This window comes from Colletes gigas, unplaced genomic scaffold (assembly GCF_013123115.1).
Source record: "Colletes gigas isolate AHSC1104 unplaced genomic scaffold, ASM1312311v1 Colletes_gigas_Sc00023, whole genome shotgun sequence".
In the NCBI taxonomy this organism is placed as follows: Eukaryota; Metazoa; Arthropoda; class Insecta; order Hymenoptera; family Colletidae; genus Colletes; species Colletes gigas.
In genome coordinates, this window is record NW_025106652.1 from 3,626,937 (window position 1) to 3,653,579 (window position 26,643).

General features: G+C 38.6%; 2 protein-coding genes across 2 annotated transcripts in view; both read left to right on the forward strand.

The window, feature by feature from the left end:
• LOC122401320 (neuropeptide SIFamide receptor) overlaps positions 1-26,643 on the forward strand; it is an 83,759-nt gene that overhangs the window by 55,969 nt on the left and 1,147 nt on the right. The window contains exon 2 of the mRNA XM_043403391.1: positions 11,756-11,855. Coding sequence (XP_043259326.1) covers positions 11,756-11,855 — 100 coding nt within the window. The remainder of the gene's footprint in view (positions 1-11,755; positions 11,856-26,643) is intronic.
• Positions 19,913-22,172, forward strand: LOC122401321. Its single transcript, XM_043403392.1, has 2 exons — positions 19,913-19,961; positions 21,494-22,172. Exons 1-2 carry the CDS (start codon positions 19,950-19,952, stop codon positions 21,740-21,742), a joined length of 261 nt encoding a protein of 86 aa, XP_043259327.1. The 5' UTR covers positions 19,913-19,949; the 3' UTR covers positions 21,743-22,172.

Here is a 26,643-nt window from a genome sequence, read left to right on the forward strand (position 1 = left end):
TTATGATGGAAGAACGTATTGCAGCATTTCCCTAAAAATAGAATAAAACCACGTCGTAAGGCATTATACATCGTGCGCCTGTAGCTTGCCATAGTTAGATTTCACCTTCGTCGAGAAACGTTTCGATTTTATGCGCAAACATGAATTTTGAAATTTTTCTCTGGCTCCCTGTCGAGGAAGACGAAAACTTTGGAAAATCGTATCCGCCATCGTAAAGAAGGATATTGTCGAAAGTATGAAACCGTTTGCGGGTGAATCGTCTATTTTGCGTACGTCTGCAAAGCTACATTCTGAAATTTTCATCAAACGTCCTCTGTTTTTTTCAGCAGCGACTTCAAACAAAATGAAGAGAATATTATACAAACGTCCAAGAATCGTACGAGCGTATTGAAGTGTTTCGTACGAGAAGCGAAAAAGAAAATGTTGTATCTGTTATTTTGTACTATTCATCGAGTATTAAAGATTCCCTCATAAAGTGCTGCTTAATAGCGATCATCTGTGACTGTTAACGTGTTAAAAATTCACTTTTGATTATACTTTTCTCCTGTTATGTTAAACTAATAAATCATCCCCCTGGAACTAGGTATCAGTGAACGTACGATACTATTACGTCCAGCTCGAGATTGAGTAACGGTTAATTCCACGCAAAAAGAGTGACATGGTAACCGATGATTATTGAAAATAAAACGTGTTAGAGAAATAGCAAATAACAGGAAATCGATAGATTGGTCAGGTGCTGTGAAGCTTAACGGTGTCAATGTGACAGAGGATACCCAAATCAGTATTCGAATCGAAGGTTATAGTACAATTTAAATTAAATTAATACGATGAAATTTATAAGACGCAGTAACACAAAAATTTGTAACGCAAAAATGTTTTTACATATTTATTGATTTTCTACCCGACGAGTACGTTTCCTTTACAAACGTGCAACTTCATATATAATGCATATTACGTAAATTAATTCTGAAAGAAACAGACGAAACAGACAAAATAATACACTTGACGATCGATTGTGGAAAATGCTAATTCATCCTCCTACTGAATGAAAATACTGAATATTAATACTTTGGTTTCCTTTAGGACGTTCTCTTTATACTGTGCGATGAGAAACTGCGGATAGGTTTACGATAATGTAATATTTCAAAGAACCGGTCTTCGAAGACAATTATTCGCTAGATTGGTAATAAAATATTTAAAAATTCAAATTCTATGTATTTGCAATTGATCTAATATTAAAATACTAAAATCATCAAGTGCTTAAAAATTATAAAATGTAACTACTCTTTTGCATAAATATTAAAATTTATTTACACAGTTTAATATTGATTCCCTTAAGCGATAAACAAAGAACAAATAAAATCGTCTATTACGTTACGCACGCGACCGACTATGTTACTTTCTTTTTACGAAATTAATTATTAAGTAGTCGATCAAATTTGATCGAGTCATGTAGTCGGCAATTTACAGTTAATATTACGCCCGAAGTAACGAGACTAATTTCTGCAACGTATCTCAGCCTGATCGTCTGTTTTGGTTTAGTAAATAATGACAGTGCAAACCACACGATGGAATTTAAATCATGACTTTTACTATTCGGATATAACTTCATTAATAGTACTAAAAAAACTACCCGAGTTTCCTCTGTAATTAAACCGGAACGTTGCAAAAATTATTCCTTGTTTTTAACGACCTTTTATGCGTTTCGAATTCCGTGGCAAATGAACATTATTTCTACGCTAAACAAGGGTATCGCTTTTTTTCGTTAACTTTGACTCATAACCCAATTATAACTCGTATTCCATTTAGTAAAACTGCTAACGTTCTATACTAACGTATGAATACATTACAGTCTGCTGCACGTGCAACCTGTTTAAAAGTTAAATCTGTTTCTAAGCGTATTACATAATGTCGCGTGTGAGTGTCCTCCACGTGACGGTACCACTCGTAAAAGTTGATAACAATGAACATCGATCATAGAGAACTTTCTCAATTCTGCGTTCGATAAAGCATCATCCTCGATGGAATGAGAGAATTGCCTCGCCAAGCATTATTATTTAACTATGACTCTTTTTTCTTCTTTTTCCACTGCAGGCACTCTGTTTCTTTTAGCTGTGCTTAGCGCTACAAGCAGGGTCGTGTTTAGATATTTAGGTACCCGAGGAAAGAATGTCAATTTCGAATCATTATTTAAACTAACAGAAACAAATTAAGGAAGTGTAATTTAAAATTTGACGTTCAAAGTAAAGAATGGACACAAGTATTATGATATTTAGTAACTACGCCTGCTATCGAGAAAGCGACGGACTTATGGTACTACTGGCTCGTAGTCTTCAGTTGACTCACGGCGAGGGCAATGCCATAGCTATCTAGAAATACCCACTTATCCATACCTAATAACTAGACTGCGGATGTTTATGCATTTATGGGAAATTTTAATCCTCAAAAAACTACAGAATGCATTTAATATACAAAAATATAAGAAATACTTAAAGTAAGATACGAATTATTATATTTAGGGGTTGAGACAGCCCTCTGCGAAGCTTCCGTTTCATTAATCCTATTAATAAAAATATGAATTTGCATAAAGATCCGCAGTCTACTAATAACTTTAGACATCACGCGATATTATAGCTCTTTCTAAAATTATATAAAAAGCCTTAGAAGGCTTTGTACGATACATTTACTTGCTGAAATCCACACGGTCTTATCAAATTTTACCCTATAGAATTCTCAAGTAGAAAGGGCCAGATCCTTTTATACAAATTCCCCTACGATTATCATTCAGAAATTCACACGTAAGCTACTTTATTCATGTCAACTAAAGTCGAGGAAATTTCATCTTTTGTTTTCGTTCACCTGGATATTGATTTTAAAAAATCATTTTTGATACCTTCAATTAGTAAACTCTTGGGAAGACTTTTGTTGATCAGGTATAACAAAACGAAGTTAAGAGTAAATAGTAAAGAAGGATTTAAATACAAATGTATCATGAGTATGAATCGAACATTAGCACAAGTAGAAATAGTAGATAATGGAAGGGCGAGGCAAATCACACGCCAATCTGACAAACGTTAAAATTCAATGATGCCATCAAATTCTGTTCCACATTTCCAATTTATAATGATTTCCATAAAAAAAGGGTTGATCTTCAATGTTTAGAGAATTTTACATAATAATTCAAAGATAAATATACAGGGTGTTCGGCCACCCTTGGAAAAAATTTTAATGAGCGATTCTGAAGGCCAAAATAAGACGAAAATCAAGAATACCAATTTATTGATTGAGGCTTCGTTAAAAAGTTATTAACAAAATTATTGTTAGAAATTATTATTAAAATTTGTCCACCTACACGAATTTTTTTTCTCGAAATTGCGTAGGATTTCGGGGGTATGTCTATTCATAAAAAATGATTGTAATTGACCCCTGCAACCGAAAATAATTTTTCTAGAACGATTTGAAACTTTTTGAAATTTCAGGGGAATCTGAATGTCAGGGTCAGACATTATATTCTCGGTAATGAATATTTTCTCGAAAGGGCGTAAGATTTCGAGGGTACGTGTATTCACTAAAAATAATTGTTAGTGGCCCCCGCAACTAAAAATATTTTTTTCAGAATGATTTGAAATTTTTTTTTTCGCTGAAAAACAGGCAGATTTGTCGATTTTTCTTCAAAATTCGTTTTTGATTTTTAATAAATTTGTTTCACACGTTACGGAAATTTGATCTAATACTTTTTTGTAGGTACCTATGAGCTCTACTTCCATACTAAATTTCATTAAATATTCACTATTGTAGGAGTTATGGCTGTTTGAATATTGGACCATTTTTATGTGGGTTTTCACACCTTTGGTCTTAAGGAACAACTTTTCGAATATTTTTGGAATTTCTGCATAGTCTTGATGAAAATACGCGTCGTTTGCATTTCGAAACATTAAAATCGTCCAATCCGTTCAGAAGTTATTAATGTTTTAAAGATTCACATGAAATTTCTGTCAATAATTAAATTTTCGGTAATGAATTTTTTTCTCGAAAGTGCGTAGGAATTCGGGGGTATGTTTATTTTCCGAAAATGATTGTCATTGACCTCCGCAACTGAAAATAATTTTTTTAGACGATTTAAAATTTTTTAATTTCGCCGATAATTTTTCCGGGCCTAGAAGTTCGTACTCGCGCGACAATTGGCTAGTTGCTAATGAAGTTTTATCGGATAATGGAAAACATCAAGGTCAACGACGGACCAGCGCGTCGACGAAAAGTCCCCCCGAAAGCTGTCGCGACAGCGAGAACGAACGAAAAGCTATGTGCAACTTTTCGAAAGCACGGTCGTTAAGTTTCTCTCGAGCTTCGGTGGTCGTTAAGTCCGACGACGATTTGTCTCAATTACCGGATAACAGGCTCGCAATTAAAGTTACTCGTTTATGAGTGGCGAACGGTACGTTTGCCTTCTCGGGCTGGCCGTGGTCGTCAATCGGGGCCCCGTTCTCTCCGTTTCCCCTTTATTCGAACGAGCTGCTCTTTATTCACGCCGGGTCGAGGAAACAGTGCGTACGTTACATGACCGTTGCTTGTCCAGCCGAGCGTAGACAGTGAAAGTACGTGATACGTCGAAACGTGGAATTGTATAAACGAACGCGTGCGAAACGTGCCCGCGATGCCGGCGATCGGAAAATTTTGACATTTAGAGGCGAACGTGACTTTGCCCTTTCGCTGGCTGTTCGTTAGCGCTCGCGCCAGTCTTCTTTCTCTTTTCTTTCGGTTTGATTCGCACGATCGGGTCACCTTAACCCCTAGCCTCGCGATATCTTATATAATAGCAATTGGAAATAAAGGTGGCATCGACTTCGATAACCTTGAAATATTCTACATTTTCGTATCGTAAAGGTTCGGGTTAGGTTCGAGCTGTCATTGTACTAATTAATTTTTGTTACAGCTCGGTCTAAAAATAAACGAACTACCTTAGCGATTGTTTTTCAAATTAATTGTATCGATTCATAAAAATTGGTAACATCGATACGAATTGTTGTTTCTCTATGAATTCCCAACCAAGTGCAAAAACCACCCTTAAGTCGTAACTGCAACGGAAAATAATTCCCAAGCACGATGATTTACGATCTTCTGCGATTGTTGTTAAAACAATCGCGTTCCTCTGCGATACTCAGCTGGATTCCTTGGGTACAAAAACTTTGCACATTAATGTTCGACGTAATCACCATTGCTGAATCACCTACCGCTCAAAAAGTGCTCTATTGCACGGAAGATGTAATAATCGAACGGAACAAGGTCTGGTCTTCTGTATGCTGCGTGAATCATAACGTTTTGTTTCTTTTGCTACTCGTTTTGAAATTATACGAAACATACAACAGTTTAAACGTAGTAGGAAATTGTCGCTCGATCTAATTACTATCTATAAGGTCGCGTTTGCTATTTATTTTCGCTAAAAATTTCAGAAAATTTCGCTCAGAATTTCGGTTTGGTAAACCACGTGACTATTGTGTTAATTACTTTTCCGCTCGAAAAACTGCGTGCTGTTCCCAGATGGTCATCCTTTGGCGAGCGTCTGTCATCGACTAGTCCCGCTAACGCTCCAATCGTTTCGATTTTCCGTGTGATTGGTAGCTCGCGTAATTGGGCGAGGAGATTTCGGTGAACCTGGCTGCAAACGAAGGGTATAGAGAACGCGATAATGAACAGGGTTGCATTATCCGCTTAACGTCAGGCTGCACAGTATCCAAATTTCTCGGTACGTGACGTCAAAATTCAAACAATCAATTTATCAATATACTAGGCACAAACGTAATTACTAAAAACAGTAACGAGTCACGACCGTTAAATAATTTAAAAGAAGCGTCGATAATATTATAAATATTATTGCAAATTTAATAAATATATACCTTGCTGTAATTGGTGTATTATAAAATTTCACGAACTAAAGAATCATAATTTAATTCAAATATTCAATATACGACGTCTAAAGCTTGTACTTATTGAAGTCTCTGTTTATATTATTAGGCCATACTTTGGAATAATTGGTTGGAAGTTTATATATTTTTAAAACTAATTAAAGTGAAAGTGAGAACTTTTCAAAAGAACAAAAATGTTGGTCGTAGACATTGAAATACAATTAATCGTATTACGTTATTTATGTCTTTACTGTACTTATAAAATGGTGAATTAAGATCATATACATCTAATTTTGAATGACTGCATCGCGAATGAGCATCGACGAGGACTCGAGTACCTAGTTTTATCGTCAGTCACAATCGGGTATATTTTAATCACGTTATAATTACATGGTTTTATCACGCTTTGGGGATTCTGTCCCGCTGTAGGCCGGATTAATCAGGATGCCGCGTGTGTTCGGACGAGAAACAAACGTTTGGTCCGTCGAACATTACAAACGTCAGCAGCGAAATTCGGTTCTGCAACGTTGCATCGTCGAAAACGGATGTTTCGCTTGCGACGATTGGGAAAATCAGAGCTGAACATTTTAGAGAACGTACACGGTCTGTAAATAACTTTCGTCGAACGGCCCAAAAAATGTGAACGATATTAGCGATTTAGGGAAATGACTTTATCGTCCATCGATATAGTTCTCTTCGTTGCAAAAATTTAGTCCAATTATCATTTAAAGAAAATACTTAAACGATGCCATCTTAACTCGAAGTATATTCAATTTTAAGAACGATTTCTATCGAATTTTTCTTTTCAAATCTATTTTTCATTAATTGGATGTCTCGAATGTTGAAGTAATAACTGGCATCATACGACTCTAATTTATGGTACGATTTTCATAATAATTACAGGTTAGGCTTAATAACAGAGCACCGGAGCCTCGACTTTTACACCGCTCTAAATGTGAGCTTTGTTTTTGCGTAGCGCAACAAAAGCAATAATATTATTAATAGCAGTACCATTAACTTTGGCTGGATTTTCTCCAAAGTGGTCTACTAAAATCGTAACAGCGACGTCTCGCTGCAGTCACAGTAATATTTCGAAATTTGTAATTTGCATATCCTGTTCGTTAAAATTTTCGACCGTAAGTGTTCACTGTCGTAACCAGCTGTACGTTTCAGTCGAACACAAGCTCGCGTATTTACACAAACGGGGCATGGATTAATACGGGTGTCGTAATAACCTTCTCTTTGATTGTATCTCGTAAACTGACCGTGGCCACAGTTTACTTCATTACTTCGCTATCCGCGCCTTTAACCGCGGCATTTAACGTTAACGGCCGATAATATCTCACGTAAATCGTCCGTGGAATGCGCAAAAACCAGACTCGCCATTCTTTCGCCGGTTACGCGTAAACAGACGAATCGAACTCTCCACTCCCGTAAATTACACCGCTTACAGAATCGGTTCCGTAATTTATGCGTTTGCTCCCTCGTATTTTTATTCGCAGTCGTCGCGTTATAAGATTTCGTTGCGTCTTAACAACTTATGAGATTTATAAAATGGACGTCTGCTAGCGAAACAAACAACCCTCCAACGTCCCAAGAACAGTTGGCTGTTATTTGAATTACTTCTTATTGGAATAAAATTCTTTTCTGATAAACTTTCCATTGTGAAGAATAATTATAATGTTATACGTAGAAAGAACTAACTCAAAGGATGTAAAACGCGTGTGGTAATTATTTTCTTTTTCCAAAATAAACATAGTATGAATTACGATAGTACGTAGACGTTTAATTTTGGAAATGATCCTTAGAAAAATATATAGTAAACCTTCGAGTCGAGATAATGAATCTAAATCCGGCCCATAACAATCCAATTTTACTGTTTCAAATTACTCACCAAACGTGACGTAAGCGAACCATACTTTACCCATGTGTTTATTATGATTCCAGTTCGGTTTCTCGTCTGTTTTGCTGTGATGCATACGTGCTTGATGAATTGCACACATTTTCGTCTCAAGATCTTTATATTACAATAGTCTTAAGTTTTACCAAATATTTGTTGCACCGATAATCTTTAATTCTTAAAAAAGTATGAGATTTTATTGGAATTGGGTGAAAAAGCAGTACTCTTCTGTAACTAAAAGTGAAACTTTATTGTACGGTTCAGAAGGACGTCTTCACTCTGTTAAAACTGAACAAGAAGTGAAGCGACGCTTAGACCCCCTAAAGGAAAATCTGGCGTCCACTTAAAAAAGGAAAGAAGCATTGTCTGCATCATGTTTATTTCTCTGGCCCTCGACGACAAAACAGACCCAGGCCCCTAGGCTCGATGGTGCCAATACGGTCTTTATATGCAGACAATGTACAGTGTTTCTCACTGTTAGATTCAATTTTGTAAATGATCATTTATTAATCATCCAACAGATTTGTATGGTTACTCGTATTTCCTTGGAAGTTTGCGAAATATACAAAAACAATATCAATTTAAAAAACCAGTAATTAGGTATTTAACGGGTTAGTTAGATCGAATTGCGTTTAAGGGAAATTAATTATCTCACGTGCTTCATCACGTGGTGGACCCAGAGGGCGATCGATCATTGATGCACGAGTAACTGGATGCATTGCCCTGCGAACGCGTCCAAAGCACATACGCGACAATTAAATATACAAAAGAAGACCCTTCTTTGGCTCTGTAATTACGTCGTACAATAGTGAATCTCCAAGCGATTGCATTTTCGTTCGTTCTCAAAAGAATAACAGACATTGGGAAAAAGCAAAAAATAGAAACGTTGAATGTTTTCGTTTCAATATCTTTGTTACGTATTTACTCTTTTCTTAAAGCTGTATATTTACGATCGAATATTTTCATTAAATTTTTTTTCTAAATTGGATGTTTTTATTAAGTTTGTGCTCTTCTTCAAGCCGGGGACTTTCGATAGAACATTTTTATTAAACGTTTGCTTTTTTATCGCGTCTATTAATTATTATTGGCCTGAATACCAACTACGATAATATGGTGATTCATTGGTATATGAAATACCCGACAATTATCGATACCCCATTATTTTCACGCCCAGCGTAACGACAGCGAGACATTCGAGCCTTACTTTCTATAACGCCAAAGTGCGGCTGGCACGTGTTTTTAATCGTTATTTCACAGAAATGGAGATTTGACGCATACAACTTGCGGCTTATTGGTCTCGAGGAGTTACGTATTCGTTGGAATAAATAATTATCAGCGCAACGCTTGATCTACTGCCTACGGGAAGTATCCTTTCTAGGTGGCCTCGCGCGCACCCTTCACTTCACACAATACTTTCTGTATTGTAACTAATTTATATATTAACACATTATTATCAGTATCAAATCACAATTACCGCGACCCATCTAACTTCTAAATGCAATTTCGACGTAAGTTACCATACTTACCATTTTCATCGTTACGTGTACTTTTATAAGTATGTTGACACGATTTTAATTTTGTTTCAAATTTTTATAAAACACTTTCGTATGTTTCCATGATAGAAATACGCAGAAACGAAGAAACCCGAAAACATTTAAATAAAAAGTTAGTAAAACGATATAGCCCTTTTTCCTTTATACAGGGTGCCCTGACAATCGTAATGCAACACAGACAAGGGCAATTTTTCGAGAATATTCAATAAAATTTGGTTGTACGACGTTCTGTTATCCAGGAAAACGAATTTAAAAATTTGTAGAATATACAGTGTGGTTGATTGATTGCGAGTCTTTAGTACAGATATCCGTGCAGCAACCTGGTAGCAGGTTGAACCATTACTTTAATGGAATCAACCTTAGAAGATAAATGAGTTATCTCTATTTACGAAACAGTTATTGTATTTACAGATATGTTATGTCGAGTTTTATATGCAGGAACGTGTCTAAGTATTTTGCTGCCTGGGGCAACTTTGCTTTTTTGTACACGTTTTACTTATTAAAACACATTTCTTTTGAACAGTTGTACTACAATTGTTGAGGCACTATGTATTAATATTTTAGGTGCCAGACGATGCTGGAAAAAAACATATCTAACCAAGTTTTTAACTTCCAATTTATATGGAAGAATAGTATTCTAATAAAACCAAATTTTGAAAAATCATCTAAACCCATCTCGTTTTACGATCGTCTTGATAACGTCTCAAATTATATATTTGTTCGATAAACATAATGTACAAAATTTTCTATTATTTGATAGTATCGTCTTTTTACGTGAACACGTCAGAGGAAAAGCAATGCTTTGTTGTAGGGCAATAATAAAAGAAACAACCGAACAGAAGTCTTAATTAAAATGCTATACATGCATTATAGACACGAATACTTGTTATTCATAACATTATGCATGTACTTTAACTAGTTTACGCATTCACGTGCTTGAAAACAGCTGTTTCAGATAATCGATATTGCACAATACAGGTACAGGTATGCGTGTATTTGCATCGATGTGGATATTTTCTTAAGTACATGCATCGTTCGTATAAACCGTGTAAACAAGGAGAAAGTATACAGGAAAAACCACTCTTCTGGAATGAAAAACTCTTATCATTTAATGTGCCCGAAACGTATAAACCGAGATTCAATGAATTTTTCTTCGTACGCCTGATTCTAATTTGCATCAAACGTATGCTAATGAGTCTCGGTTGCTGTTTTTCTTGAAAATCCGAGGAATATTTTCCATTCGTCGTAAACGTCATCGTTATCTTTCTATCGTGACACCGGGAACTGGGTGTCTAACGATGCTTTATACTCAAAGTCTACTGTTTCAACGAGGAACTCAATTTTTTCCAGCAATATTCCAAACAGTTTACATTTCAAATGTTCTTAATGTAAATGTTTCGTCGTTCTCGATCGTTCTGCAATATTTGCACGCATAAAACAGTATTCCTTAACCATCAAAACCAGAATCAATTTCCATCGCGAATGAATGCTGACGTCAGAATAGGTATTGGCTGACAGAAAGAGCCTCGTTCCTTTTTATGCTCGTTACACGGATAGACGTTTAGCGTTTCTAGAACTCTTAAGCCCACAGCGCTGTCGCGTGCATCGTACTGTATAATTTTAATTTTTTCTCGCATCGACTGTCACCTTTCCTGCATTTAAACCATTTAATTCTAAGGTTCGAATACTTGACGATCTGTCACTCGCGTTCAACCTTTTGCGGACCGACATTTTGGAGCACGGAAAACTAACGTGAAAATCACTTCATTTAACACATAAATTTTATTTCGATTTAATAAATTGTTACACGCGTATCAAGAAAATTTTTTTCTCTAATAAATAGTTATACGTTTGCTTTAACCCCTTTCCGTACTTTAACGAGTCTGATGAAATTTTCGTGATGAAGATTTTAGCCCAAACATGAATATCACGAGCCAGACTCGCGAACAGAAAATCGACATAAACGTGAACATCACGAGTCAGGCTCGTAGACAACAAATCACGATCGTGATTGAGTTTTAGTTCCTATCAGTACGCCACAAGAGTTGGTCACGATTCTTATAATCTCTGTTACAAAGCATTTTAGCATCAGCCTGGTCTCTTTACCGCGCGTTGACGCTTACCGTTTGGGCCCGGATTTCGTCGAGCTAAATGCCACGGGAAGGAGTTAACGATCGTCTATTATTCGAATAAAATTTTTCTCTATTTCTGGTTAAACCCTTTCTTTGCTGATTTTTAAATAACGCGTGTCTTTGTTCTTTTCAAAAGTACAAATTATCATCGGACAGGCTCTTAGTATTGAAATTATCGTTTAAAGAGAAACAACCTGCTCCGATGGTAGTTAAAATTCTATTTTACTATATGACTTTGAAACTGTAAACCGTGCACTTCTGTTTCAGCATGGTTTCTGGGATGGTTCATGTGCAAAGCAGTCGCTTATATACAGGGCGTTTCCGTAGCGGCCTCTGTCTACAGTCTTGTTGCAGTTTCCTTGGACAGGTATGTACACGTGCACTGAACTTTTCAAAGAATGATTGCGCATTTGCTGACAATCACTCGACAGTCGGAATCGTGCATATTATCGAGAACCAAGCGCGATTCCCGTAACAGTTATTGCAGGAATTTCACTGTATTCATTCTGATTTTTTCTTGTGCAAATTCAAAATAAATTAAAGGACTTTTGCTTCTGAAAAACGCAGAAGAATCAGACATATCATGATTTTTATTACGTACCGTGATCCGTTCATTGATACCCAATTTATCTATACAATGAGCTTAGATTTAAATTTTGGGTGTCTTACCAAAGAATACAATCATTTCAATGTACAGCAATTTCTATTCGTTTTTCTTTTTTAAATATGTAAGATGAGCGCGATAAGGAATTTATGTCCTGTTTGGTGCACAATGGAACTAAACAATACATAACGTCATTTGACTACTTTTGAGAAGACAAGAAATTATTGTAGAGAAGAATATTTGATATACACTTCGTTTCGAACAGGTGTTTCGTATAAAAGAATCATCACCATTTGATACGAATACTCTCGAGTAAATGAAATAAATTTCAGAAGGTTTTCTCGGTGTAACTAGTACGTGCATTCAGGTCATTTTATTCAGAATATGAAGAAAATAATGATACATTGAAAACAAGCATTATTTACTCGGTCCCTTCAAGATGCATCGGAAGAATCGAAAGGTCGAACAATATTATTTAGAATATTCTGTAACAAAGAGATGCTGAAGATTCTTTATTGTTTCGATTAATCACCATTACTGGTAGCTATGTATCAGATTAACTTTAAACACTGTGTTTTACTATGGCTATTAAACTCAAGCTCCCAGATAGCATCGCCAGATAGCTATTTGCTTACACCTGTTCCCACAAATTCATTAATCTCTTCAAGGCTACCAGTATACCCATACACTTTAACATTCAATGTTTAGTATTTATATTTCAAATTATGTTATAACTGTAACGTAAAAGCAAACACTGACGCTCTCATATTTTTTATTCATTATGAACGGAAAAATTAAGGTTAGGCGAAGAATGAAAAACGGCACAGATCAACTTTTGACTTTGCATTATGCTGAAATCAATTTATCAGAATTTATTTTTTCCTTTTCTTTTTCAAATTTCTTTCAAACTTTTCTTCTGATAACATACTTTAAACAATTTTATTCGGTACAGATTACTGTTTCTAACGCAAGGACGGCGAATTTGTACAATTTTCCTAAAAACTGAGATGTGGGTGTTCCGAAACGATACGTGATAGTCCCGTGCGAATTTCAATAGACCAATTGTAGGGTTACTTTGTAGAAACAATGAATACGTCAAGCTTCTCACCGACACCTAATCACTCTTCCTTCGCGCTACGAGATAATTAATAGACTCTACCAGTATACAGACTGGTTGTGGTGACTCGTTATCGGACCATGACTAAGCTCGTTCTCCGCGATGCGAAAGCAAACCAAGAAACTGGACAAATGTGCCATTACGTATTACGAAATCAATGGAACGCTTGCGACACATCATTAACGCATATTCTAACAGTGAAACATTTATTTCTCATCTGCATAGCGATGTGCTCCCTGCTGTAACAATTATGGTCTGCGTTACGAGCGGTTACGCGTCCATCGACGTGTTTCTGCGTTATTGTGACATTCTAACTGCTTTTAATGGATACCGATGTTAGCATCATAATAAGAACAAGGTGAGCGCTATATCATCGAATTGACAATCTCTCGGAGAAGCTGGATCTACGATCGAAGAGACGACGACGGAACGGGATAGAATAAAGAAATTAGGAGCCCTTAACTCGCCTGGATTATGCAAAAACGCAATGGCACTCTTGCACAATCGTATAAAAAAAGTTCCATCGTAAAAAGATAGATGACATAACGGAATTCAACTTCTTGCGTCTTCGCTTAGAACACAACTACGATTCGTTCCAGTTTCTAAAATGACCCTGCACAATATTGGTCGACAGAATCAGAACTCTCGAAGGTCTATGTTTGATTCGAAGGTGCATAAAAGTACGAGGAACCTGATCTCGAAGGTTAATAATTTCGAACGAAATTGCTGTTTACGGCATTCCATTCTATCAGATTAAAGCAACGTCGTACGCGGAGGAATTCAAATCAGTCACATTAAAAAGAAGAGAAAGGACTGTGAAAGCGTTAATGATTCGAAGCATTAAAATTAACAATTCATGGTGGCAATTCGACGTGTCGCGATACACTTTTAGTCCGCGCTTGAACGTTTGATTGCTCGAAAATGTCTTTGAGCAGAGATTTCTTGAATATTTAAAATACGATAACTAACGGAAAGTTAATTCGTTTTCACGGAATTCTCGTACGGTAACTCTGTGCCCCTTAATTAAATGAAAATTATCTGCTGAATTTCCTTCCATCGTTTTAACGATCTCATTGGCACGCTGCCATAAGGGGATGTACAAAAGGACGGGGTGTCCTTTGAAATTCTTTTTTCAGCTCTCGAAGCCACCTTTTTACGTCTCGAATAACTTTGGCATCGTTTGCAAGCCCTGGCGTCGTACGCTACGGCGACGTCTCTCTCCCGAACGCCAACAAGGTCGCCCCATCGTCCCTTTGAAATACCGAAATCAGCAGACCAAGTTTCACCAAGAGTTTCAGACAAAGCGCGTTAGGTTTCCCCGAAACGAGTTATTTATTCTTTCGCTTCGTTTCGCGCGATATTGCCTTTTAGTGTCGTTATAAAAATGATGTACGTTAAACCGGTGCCAATACCCTAGGTGAGTCTCGCTTTTTTTTGTGTTTTGGACGCCATTTTGTCCACTTTTCTCGCGTTTCTGATTAACCACCAGGACGAAACAGTCTGCTAGGATGAATAAAAATTTAAACCGATATTCCGACTATTTTGATGTATTATATTACGGTTTATAATAATATTTAGTATATTATTTTTATTTTCTACGCGAGCTGTATTTTGGATATATTTCGTTATCAAAAATTTGATACGTTAAGAACGGAACTTTTTTAAGGATCGAAGTCATAGATACATAAATACTTTGACTATTTTCAGACCATTCAACTTGACTTTGTATTATGTAGCAAGAAATCGCTGGACAGTGATTAATGATTAATAGTAGAAGGAAGAGAAAGATATTGCATGTCATCCCCGGGTATGGCGTATCCAGCAGACCCTGTCCTTTCGCTTTTAATGCCTTTCTGTGTCACCTTGGTGACAGACGTTGCTCGTGTCCCGTTTCAACCCTTACGGTTCATTCTCATAAAATAATTAGTTTCTAGAAATATTTATTTCTGTCTGTGTCTAGTGGCAGGGGTCGTAAATTCTGCATTTTTGGATGTTATTTTTTATTTTATTTTTAGACGTCAAGGATTCAAAACGTTTGAGATCTGGAAATTGTAAAAAATATTTACCATTCTCCGTAATGTTTACGCAGATAAGGAGATTTTAATAAAAAATAATTTGTCATAGTAGGTATAATGATACGTTAGTTTATGATGAATTTTAACATTCTGCAGTCCCTTTTCTGGACCACCCCAAATTTTTTCCGTTATTACAGTTGCATTATTTCTCTCTCTTTGATTTTATACATCAAATGTGTAGAGTATGCTACGTCGTCATTTTCATTAGGATCAAACACGTTTGTAGAATGACTTCGATTGCAGTATATAGTAGTAACCATTTGGTCAACAAAATCTTGCATCTAAATTTTAATTTCATAATTCCTCGACAAGTATTAAATACCCATCGAAAATTCGAATCTTTTTAGCCTGTCCTAGATTCGCCACTGTTCGCACGCATTTATTTTTCTTCCCACAAGTATTTTCATCGAACGAGCGTAAATCACTTTGTCGCAAGGTTCTGGTAGGACACGCGTTACTCATCGTAATAGATTAATCCCGCGAGAACCTCAGCTGGCGCGGATGGAATCAGTCGGAAGCGGGCAATACGACTGGATATCGTCGACGAATGATTTCCTGTCAATTTCACGTTAGACGGTCCCCGGCTGCCGGTAGTGGGCTTGCGAAATAGTTTTATAGAATCCTCGGAAGCGATCGATCTCGCTGAAATTGCTTGGCGAAAGGGATCGTCCGTGACTCGAAGTTGTCTTACCTTCTGATCAACGCTCGGGCAGCGATGCATTACTCTCTCTATCGTCGCCATTTTTCCGCTCGTGCGGCGAATTGCCATCTCCGGAAATACATATATCTTTCCCGATAGTCTCGTCCCGGCGCAACACCTTTAGACGGACGTAAATCCAACGAGCCATCGCGGACTTCCGCCTTCGAGCGTGTCCTTCGAGGACGAAAAATCGAAACGTAATTGTTGGCGCTTTAATGCACCCAGAGAAAGGGGTTGAAATTGAATTTCGAACGTGTTCTTTTTCGGAAGCTCGACGACAGCTGCCTAGTATTATCACCGCAGCGGAAGGAAACTTCAAAGTCGTTCGTAATTTCTGTCACGAAGCAGAGACTTCCCTTAACGTTTGTAGGTCCTCCGAAAGAATGATTGTTTTCTAGTCGCGACTTTTGTAAATAGCCTAAAAAAGGAATGAGTGGACAATACAGTGCATCAGGATTGAAACGATCGCGACACCTGCCAATTTTTATTGTAAAGTTCCGTGAAACAATATAACACGAAGGCAGTAAGGTCCGCCGACCGCAACAACTGGGGCGCATAGGTCAGTTACCTGAGACGGAGCAAACCGCGACCTTTAACAGCTCGTTGAGATGTTAATTATGAAGCAACCACATTAGAAATTGCTTATTTTACAAAGAATGACTTTTAACTAGATTTTTAACCAGCTGTTTCATTCTACTTTTACAAGATAACGATTCGTTTATAATTTTCACATTGAGAAAACGGGTCCTTATTAATATCATCTAAGCCTTTCAAAAATCAAACACTGCGAAATAAGAAATAGAGAAAATTGGAGCTATAAGCATTCTTTTCAACGCTGTTCTTTAAAATTTGACTTTTTGAAAGTTTTGCCACGAATGGCTTCATGAGTTTGGCAATAATACAATAATACAATAATATATAAACGCATAATGTTTTAATAAAATTAGGTTTTTAGATGTGTACTAAATTGTTAAAAAATTGGTGCTCCGATTTGGTAGTTTATCGCTATAGCTTATCCAACGCGTAAATACGGCTTAGGCGGTGAATAAATTTCTTCCTCGAAACTAAAAATGTTATCGAAACGTACAAGCGGCCGTCGGATGAGCTATCGCGACACGTATCCGGGATTAAATACAGATAAGAGTTCGAAAAGCTTTTCGTTTATTTTTATCAACCGATTCTGAGCGATATGAATCGCGTTAGCGGTCGCCGCGGCATGTCGACCCACGTTTTGCACCCACCGAAAGTCGTGTACAGGACTTCCGTGAGGTTGACACACGACACCCTACCGCACTTGCTTCACGTCTCGATGTTTCGCGGCGATTGTGATTACAACACCACGCTGGACTTCCTAATATGGCGTAATCCGCGAAGGAACGCGCCAAAGATGAGGAATGCGGTCTCTGTTACATAGTCGAACAGGACGAGTTGATATCGGGTAGCCAGAGAAGTTGCTTAATTTCCGAGATCAATTATGTAGACGATGATTAACAGAGATTAGCATATCGAAGTTTCTCTATAATTACTGGAAGTGAAATTATTACTTTTCAATCATCATTTTGTTCTCATTATTCTCGAACTATATAGTAGCCTCCAGTTATGGTAGATTTTCACCTTCAAATTCTATTATAATTTTCCACCTTCAGACTCTATTATAGTTTTCCACCTTCAAACCCTATTAAAGTTTTCCACCTTGAAACTCTATTATAGTTTTCCACTCTTCAAACTTCATCGCAGCTTAACATCATTAAAAATGCATCATACATAGTTTTTCCGTCTTCAAGATTCATTATAATCTTTCATTTCCAAAATTTATTATACTATAATTTGGTTCAGATACGCTATAAAAATCGTATTAAAATTGTACAATCACAGGCAAAATTATTATTTTATTTATACAGATTTCAGAAGACTGTTTAATATAGTAGTTCTGTCAGTAAATAATTACTTTTACAGTAAATAAGACTTTTTTACTTCTTTCAAATCCTTGTTTACAACAATCTTTCTTTGCCCCAATGAGCGCCGTGATTTCGCTAAACGTTAATTTTATATTATAATATACTAAATTTAAAATCTACCGAACGATACTTTCTCTTCATAATCGTTACAGACATTCGCGTTTCTCACGAAATACTCATTTCTCGATTCCTGATACAGATAAAGAACGATTTCACTTGGACATTTCTGGATGGTGATTTATTTTATTTTTCTCACCAAAGTGTCCACAAACTGTCGTTTTTATAAAAATCAGAAGTGCAATTTCATTATATCTATTTTAACATTGGTAATATATGTTTTTCAGAAATTTCCAATTTTCTTCGAACTTTATTTCGGTTCACTGAACTCTCTTGAAACTACTATTGGTAACCGAACGCCCTGTAAATATGCACAACTCTAATCTCACGCGGCAACTCGTGTGTCCACTTGCTCTTAGGATCCACTAAACAAAAATCACGACACTTCCGTCAGCTGTAACCATGATTAAGCCCGAAAGAAAATTCAACGTTTCGTTCTCGAGTTACGCGTAAGTCATCTACATGGTCAGACAGTTACAAGTGTTCGTGAATTCCGATTACTAATCGCGTTTTCACCCCAGCTGTTACATCGGTCGATCGAAGCGTCGCGTCGGGTTTCGGCGGCACGTTCCACGGCTCGATTTCCGCAACTTTTCCCTTGGTTTGTCGTGGAATTCGAGAGCTGGTCCCTGCCAGAGACGGGCCAAGGGATGCTCGCGTACGGTCCCCTTGGCAGGATTCGAATTCCATTTAATCGAGACACAGGGGACCGAGCGACGCTATTCCAAGAATCTCGAAAGATTTCCCGACGCGTCCTCTCTATTTGAAAAACCGACGTGCACCTACCCAGTGTCCAGCTGAAATTGTTCGACCGTAAAAGGGCTGGTTCTTCCTTGGAAAAGCAAGTCGGAAAGGCGTAATAAAATGTTTTACTACGAGGCTCCGTTTTCGAGGAAGTCAATTATAAATTACGGTTTTGTAATTGGAATTGAAAGATAGCAAGTAAAAAGACAAGGTTATTCTCATTAACACGTACATACGTGTATTCTGAAATATTTCTTATTGAAAATAAATTTAGTAAGTTATGCACGTTTACGTACTTAAGCGAAAGAGTAAATAATATTTAAAACCAAATTGTATTCTTTGTATTTCAATTCATTCTTGTACAAAGAATTAGCATGATATAGAAAAATTTAGTTTCACATTCTCAATCCTTTTTTTTGTTCGTTAAATCAGAGTAATATAAAAAAATTTACTTTTCTACTAGGAACGAATATGGTACGAAAAAAATCGTATTTTGCATTTTCGATCTATATTTGCATAATTTATGTTTTCGATTAATTATTGTACAAGGAATCCACGGTATTGGAAAAAATTTCGTTTCGCATTTTCGACTCTTTTTTTGTGCAAAGAAACTGCCCTTGTTCGGCTAGCTCAATATTTCAGTAAAATCCCTTTATGTCCTGTAGAGAAGAAGAAGACCTTGGCTGCGTGTTTACAAAATCGGTTTGCATTTAGAGAGTATAGTTGGTCGTTACGTTTCATACATACAACGTATACTTACCCTGACCAGTCGGTTGTGTGTCACCCACACACGGTAGCCTGGCCGTGTAAACGCAAGCAAGCGATTGAACTATTTCCACATACAGTGTCTTAACCCAATTCCCCGATCCGATCGCGAGGGGTTGAAAGCACGCGATTGGCTGTTTGCCTGCCGTTTCGTACCGATACCGAACGTGCATTGGGCAAACGGCACCCCACTCTGATCGCCTGACCGGCTGACTCAACCGGCCGGCGCATAACGTCAGACTGTCAAACGGCGGACCACGTGATCAAATTTATAACGATTTTTTGAAATCGACTTTTGTATAAAAGGACCGCCAGCCGATACATTGAGCATAAGCTTACCTACTTTCGACAAGTAACCAAGCAACCTACAACCCAATCAACATGTTCAAGTTGGTAAGAAGAACTTGTTTACTTTTTCTTTACTAAACCACGGTCGATCGGTTCACCAGTTTCGTGGAAAATTACTCTCGCGGTTATCGACTTGCGACCGTACCTTCGATACATTAAAAAATCAAGATAATATTTCTGGACACGTACGAGAAACTAAATTTGTAATTTCGAGTGGAACCTTCGATTCTCCAGTAAAAAACCTACTTTTTGATTACTGCTTTAACACGATAATTCCTTTTTTCAACATTTTTTCTATAAATGAATCAGTGTTCTTCCTTTTGCTCGTACGAGCATCGAATATATGCCTGATCAGGGAATCGTCTACTCTTTGCTGTTCACAATTTTTCGAATACTCGATGGCTTTTCAATTTATGACAGTAATTGTTTTGTAATCATTCTTTAAATCAATTCGTATCTGCTTTTTCGAAATGTCTCGGTTCCCTCGACAAAGAATAGACTCCTCGTAGATCGACAGACTACTAGGCAAACACGTTCGAAATAGACCCGCATAAGTCGAACGGACGCGTTAAACAGCACTCTGGGAAAATTCCTTCCTCTTCGATCGGCAAGCTATCGATTCTCGACGGGAAAGAAACGTATCGCGGTTCCCGTCGCACCGTGACCTTTCCGCCTCGCAACGTGCACGCCCCGTATGTACGAACGGGCCCTTACATTCACTCGAACGGACACCGAGTTTCCATCCGGTCACAAAAATCCGAGCGAAACCACTGGAGCATGCACATTGTTAGCCAACATCGCTGGCTGGCCGAGTCAAACGGCGAACGCAGCCGGACAAAATGGAATGCAGCTCGAACACTTTTCTCTCTCTTTATATATAGGCGTTCCTTCGCGAAACCCCATCGCGTTTTCTCGCGTACCGCACGCTTGGCTATTCTTGCGTCAACGTCACTTGCTTTGTAATCTCCAACACGCGAGTCAATTATACGAGTATCGGTTTCTGCGGGATCGCTGATAAGTGCATTCATGGGTTTGACGTCTATCGAAGCTGCCGCAAACGCGTTCCTTGCGATTGTTCGCTCCGTGGACGACAGTTTCTGATATATCGTTCAGAACCTCCTATCTATTGCCTCGAAGAAAGATTCTCGTTACGACGTAGTCGTGACGGGTGGTTTAAGATTACAAACGATATACGTCCGAAAACTCTTCTTATAATTATGGCTACTTGTTTCATTTTCAACGCGATACCGATTCGTTCGTTACATGTCGGGCTAGAGAAATTGAAAAGTCTGTCCCATTTATGGAGATTCAAGAATTATCTCGTTGCACATTAGACTGTAGAAGTTTAAGTTCAAATCAAAGATACAAACCTAGTTGACACTCGTCGAAGGTGACTAAAGATGATCGAAGCTCAGGGATTTTCGTCTTCTGCGAAGATGTAATTGCTCAAAGGGTTATAGTACTGAGGGTAAATGTCGCGAAATTTGGTCCAGAACGTACAGAACGAAGCTAGGATACGAAGATCGAGTGCCAAGTGGGTTGGGGTTGAGAGTAACGAATGGTGATATTCCCCACAGGCTGTCCTCGCCGCCGTTCTGGCTGTCGCTACCGCTGCTCCCGGTGGTCTTACTGGCATCGTCGCCGACCATGCAATTGGACCCATCCAGGCTCCTCTGGTCCTGGGCGCCGCTGTCGCCGCACCTGCCCACGCCGTGATCGCTGCCCAGCCCGTCTCCCCCATCGTCCGCACTCCCGCGATCGTCACCAAGTCCGTCCTCACTGCCGCTCCCCTGCCCCTCCTCTCCGCCCACGGAGGTTTGCATTAAATGACGGATTATTCTATCTTACCACCGCCAACTCACGACGAGACAGCCCCCTAGAAAAGCACACCACACCACCCCCACTCTTCCTGCGTAAATCGTCCCCCTTTAAAAACAAAAAAAAAAAGAAACGAAGGAAAGACCATAGCTCGAAGAACGATGAAAAAGGAACCAAAATTCACTTCCCCTGCTATCCAAGCATCAGGATGACGTCCAGCCACCGGATTCGCCACGTGCACGTCGCCGACAGCGAAGCAGCGCGAAGGACATTCAGGATAATACGTCCACGACGCGAGTTCACGGTTTTGGATCGCGTCCCAATCGGCTAGTCTCTTTCCTTTATGTGCATTCGCGAATTTTAGATCATCAATGTAATTCGGACATTCGCATCTCAATCATTTTGTACCATCATCCAGGACCCCTACCCCTTTGGCCATACGGAATTTTAATAAAATTTTATTTAAAAAATACGCTCAACAGCTTACCCTTATTTCAACGGATTTACACCCTTTTCGTACCTTTGGAAAATAATCGTATCGCAAAGTATTTGACGTATTTTATACATACGTGGTTCACTCAGCTCGGAGAAGAAGTTAACGTTATGAGTGTGAGTGGTAGCCAAGGAGATGATATGGTTTATCGATCTATATAACTGTAGATCGAAGTGATTCTTCCGTCATGAGTAGCCATAGAGTAGTTTCCTATTTTACATTATATAAATCGTATTATTTCGTATTATTCCGCTTTTGTTTTTCTTGTTTGATGCGCGTTCTAACTATTTGGTGCCCTCTAGAAGACTCAGGATGAAATGTAACTTACTTGCAGTCATAAAAGAGGGTAAATCTTAACGGTGGACGTCACTACATAATAATTTATATTTACCACTGCAAAAAAAAAAAAGAAATGTGAAGAACAGAATTTGAAGAAGATTCTCTGGAAACGATAGTTACCTTTTATAATTCGTAACACGCCGATTTTGATGAAAATAGGAGAGAGAATTCTACATCGAAGTACACCGTTCAAATCGTTGCATCCCTGAAACAAAAAACCAATAATATTCACCACCACACCAATAAAAAAAAAACATAAATAGCAGAACGAAAACAGTGCTTTTCAGCGAGGGTAAAATAAACAGTGAGAAACATCAAGTTACTTTCGATTGAAATTGAATTTTAATAAAAATACTACCAAACGAAAATAATATTCGCTATCGATACCAGAGAAAAAATTTTGGGGAGAATATGTACCTGGAAATTTCCGAGATTTAGAATTCGTTTTCCCGGAAAATCTCCGGAACCAGACACCGAATTACTTGCGTCTTTCCGAGCATTCACCCTGAAAGCTGCTGATAAGGAAAATACGTATCTACACGTGTAACGATACTTCGTCTGATACTGCAGACGCGACCGGATGAATGTCTGTTGTTGTCGATGTATGTAAATGGCCGCATAAACCACGTCCTCTGTGCCCAGTCTTCGCACACCCCCTTCGTTTACGACCGTTTCAAACTGTCTCTGCAGAAAGTTCTTCGCCCTTTGCATCGCGTGGTGTGTTTCGAAGCTTTCTGGTCGCTGCCAACGGCACGACAGATTTTACTATCGGCGTGAAAGACGTCGAGCGACTTCGAAAGCGAAATTAGTTAGAAAAAGGGAATAAGTTCGTTTCGAGGGCGTTTTATTTCACATTTCGAACGGGTACAAAATTAGTTGGCCACGCTGCCGCTCGGCGGAACGTTCTCGTAGAGGTTGTGGGTGGAGTTTTAGGTGATGTGTCGTCAGTAGAGGTAGACCGAGCCAGGATGTATCCACTTGTATCCGTGATTGTAAGATAGAGGAACAGCTGCAGGGTGGATTGGCAGGACTTTCACGTAGGGGTGCGAATAGACCAATGGGGGTGCAATCAGTGGCGGCACCGGAGCTGGCGCACACGTTACAGCCACCATGGCTACAGCCAGCAGTAACATCTGTTGAACACAAAGGACGATTTAAGAAAAACATGTCAAAAATCATATTATTTCTGAACTTGATGTTCTATACGGTTGGAAAATAGTTTTCTAGTGTAGAATAAACAGTGTCTTGATGTCCTTTGTGATATTTAGAACAAGATTTTAATCCTAACGAATCCTTGGCCCAAGCGGTAATTTTAGCGTTCTTGAAGAATATATTTAATTTGATACCTTGATTAGAAAGTGAATTTCAGCACAGTAAACCAAACACCATTTAGACCACGACTATCGAAAGCTAGATGTTGCAAATTGTGCCGGATAAAACGTAATCCGGTAAAGAATAGACTGTGTCTTGATGTCCTTTACGATACTTACAATCGCCCAACAAGATTTTGTGTAGCGATATCTGACGAATCCTTGGCCTAAGTGATATCTCTTTTTCGAATATACTTTGGAGGTTACTCGGTTCTGCTAGTTCTTACTAATCGGATTTTAAATAACTGTCATGACATTCTCTCTAAAGTAACCAAAATAATTGTTAACAATTCACAAAACCTATTTTTGTACGAGCAAACGGACAAAAATTCTAAAAGCGTGTAACTCGGTTTAAATACGTTATTCAAAATTGATAGTCGGATAAGAATTTACCAATCTCTGTACTGAACTAAAGAAACAAATAAATTTAATAGCGTCTACTGTGGATGAGAAGAAAAAAGGAAACGTTCCTGTTGAATTCTCTAAAATCCTTTCGCAAGGCTAAAACACTTTAGAAATATATTCGATGCTAATTGAAACGTGTACTTTACGTAAGCCATAATACGATAGACAGCTCGGTAATAAGTACGAGCTTCTGTCCTCATTAACACGCGCAGCCAAAACTTTCGAACGTCGCCGCGCGATCATATACGTACACGTAAGTAAGCGCATATATGTATAGGTACGATAGGTATACTTGCCAGCTTGAACATGTTAAACGTTTTATCGGCTTTTCCGTTCGCAAACACGAAGGGACGCAAATGGATACTGCTGTTGGCACTACAGAAATCGAACTCTTTATATATACGGGCCGTGTCATCTTCATTGTTTGCCGCGGCGCTATAGGTGGGCTGCAGCCTCGATCGTTCCGATAATCCGTGTCCGCGAATCGAGCGATTTTTTTCGTCCTTCTTGTCTGCATCTTCGCCGAACGTAGGCACCTTCGCGTCATAAATATGCAACGGGACGTGTAGCACTCGGAAGTTGACGACGGCAACCGCTCGCAGATCGGTATCGTGGCCTCTGATTTATAGAAGGACTCTTTAGCGTCGACAGCGACAGCGTTCGCGTTCGTTTAATCGAAGGACAGGACTGTTTGCCGCTAAGCTTTGATTAAAAGCAACGCGTCATTCTCGCGAGGGAAAACGAGGACCTTCGCTGCTCAGAAATAAAAAGTTCCCTCGCTAATGGCCCCTGCGCGTTCCTCGATCGCGGGGGATCCTCCAATGCGGATGGCGGTTCGATCGATAATCGCCAAAATCGGCAATCATTCGGATTCTGGTGCACCTACTTCGAGCAACTTTACATTATTATTTCCAGTATTATGTAATTGGAAACTTTGGGGTGGATAAAATATTTTTGATACTATATATTATATTCTCAACGTTTGCATACGTTTAGCTTTGATTTGGGCTGTTAACGAACAACAATAAGTGAGTTAAGGTATCTAAATCATGTACAAGAAAACACCCCTTTAATCAAGGCCGGCATTTTGCATAAAACTCGACTTTCTAGATGAATGGAAATACTTTTATACCCCCACTAACAATGCAGATTTGTGTTCTGTGAGTCCAAATCTTTCCATTGCAATCAATTCCTAAAGAATCGTAACAATTTTTCATTTCAAGAGCGGTGTAAACCCTTAATTAATGAACGCCGCGGTGTCTATTCGAGTTTCTTTGATACGCGGCTCTTCTTTTGCATGATAAAGAGATATTTCGCGCATTGGGTGGATTTTATCGACCTCGAGGATGACTGGGGACGAGGCTCCTCCAACGACGACGCTGCAATTTCCGGGGGTGGGGGCGTGGGTCTGTTCGAATCCGTTGGAAAACGTTGCTTAATAAATTTCCCGCGAACAACGCCTTATCGGGACGAGTGTTAGCACGATGTGGACTCGTTTTGCAGACCGCGACTCGGGAATGTCGAGTTGCCATCGCGTGTAGGAGACCTTGCTGTGTCTGCACGCGGCTGCCGCGTCCGACCAAGCGGAACCGAACCGAGAGTCTTTCGAAACCGCGAATAGAATATACATTTCCATAATGGAGGTATAAAAACGAACAGTCGCGTTTCGTTGCTGCGTAGGAGTCTCTCGTGCTTCGAACTCGTATCCCCGGATCATAAAATGACAGCAGACTCTCGACGAACAATCCCTCTTAATGGATTGTCCGCCGTGTGCTTGGACATTATGGCATGGCTCAGCCGCCTAGTCGTTCGAAAGCCTGCTGCGCGTTTATTTTTCATTTATCTATTTTATTTAACGACTTTGTACGTCGTAATGAGAAAAACGAGCACACGGACTCAAACACATTGCGTATAAAAGTGGAGGCTTAGCGAATTCCAGTTTTCCAACATAGACACATAATCTGACTTAAAAGTATAGAACGAACGATACAATATTGTTAGGTGCAGGAGGTCCTTCCTACAAGATAATTCATGAGATTTGTCAAATATTATTCTTGAGTTAGGTACTCCGTTTAATGGCGTATCTAAATGTTCAGAATGACAATAAAAGTGGATTGAGTAATGTATCTTTAATTTATTCTCATATACTTTTATTTAAAATTTATTCTAAGTTACTACTGATATAATAGTAATATAATACTAAAGTACGCACACCCATCCATAGATAGAATAGTATACAAAAGGGTCGTTTACATTGTGGATAGTACAACAATATCAAACTATTGTAAACACTGTTTTCATA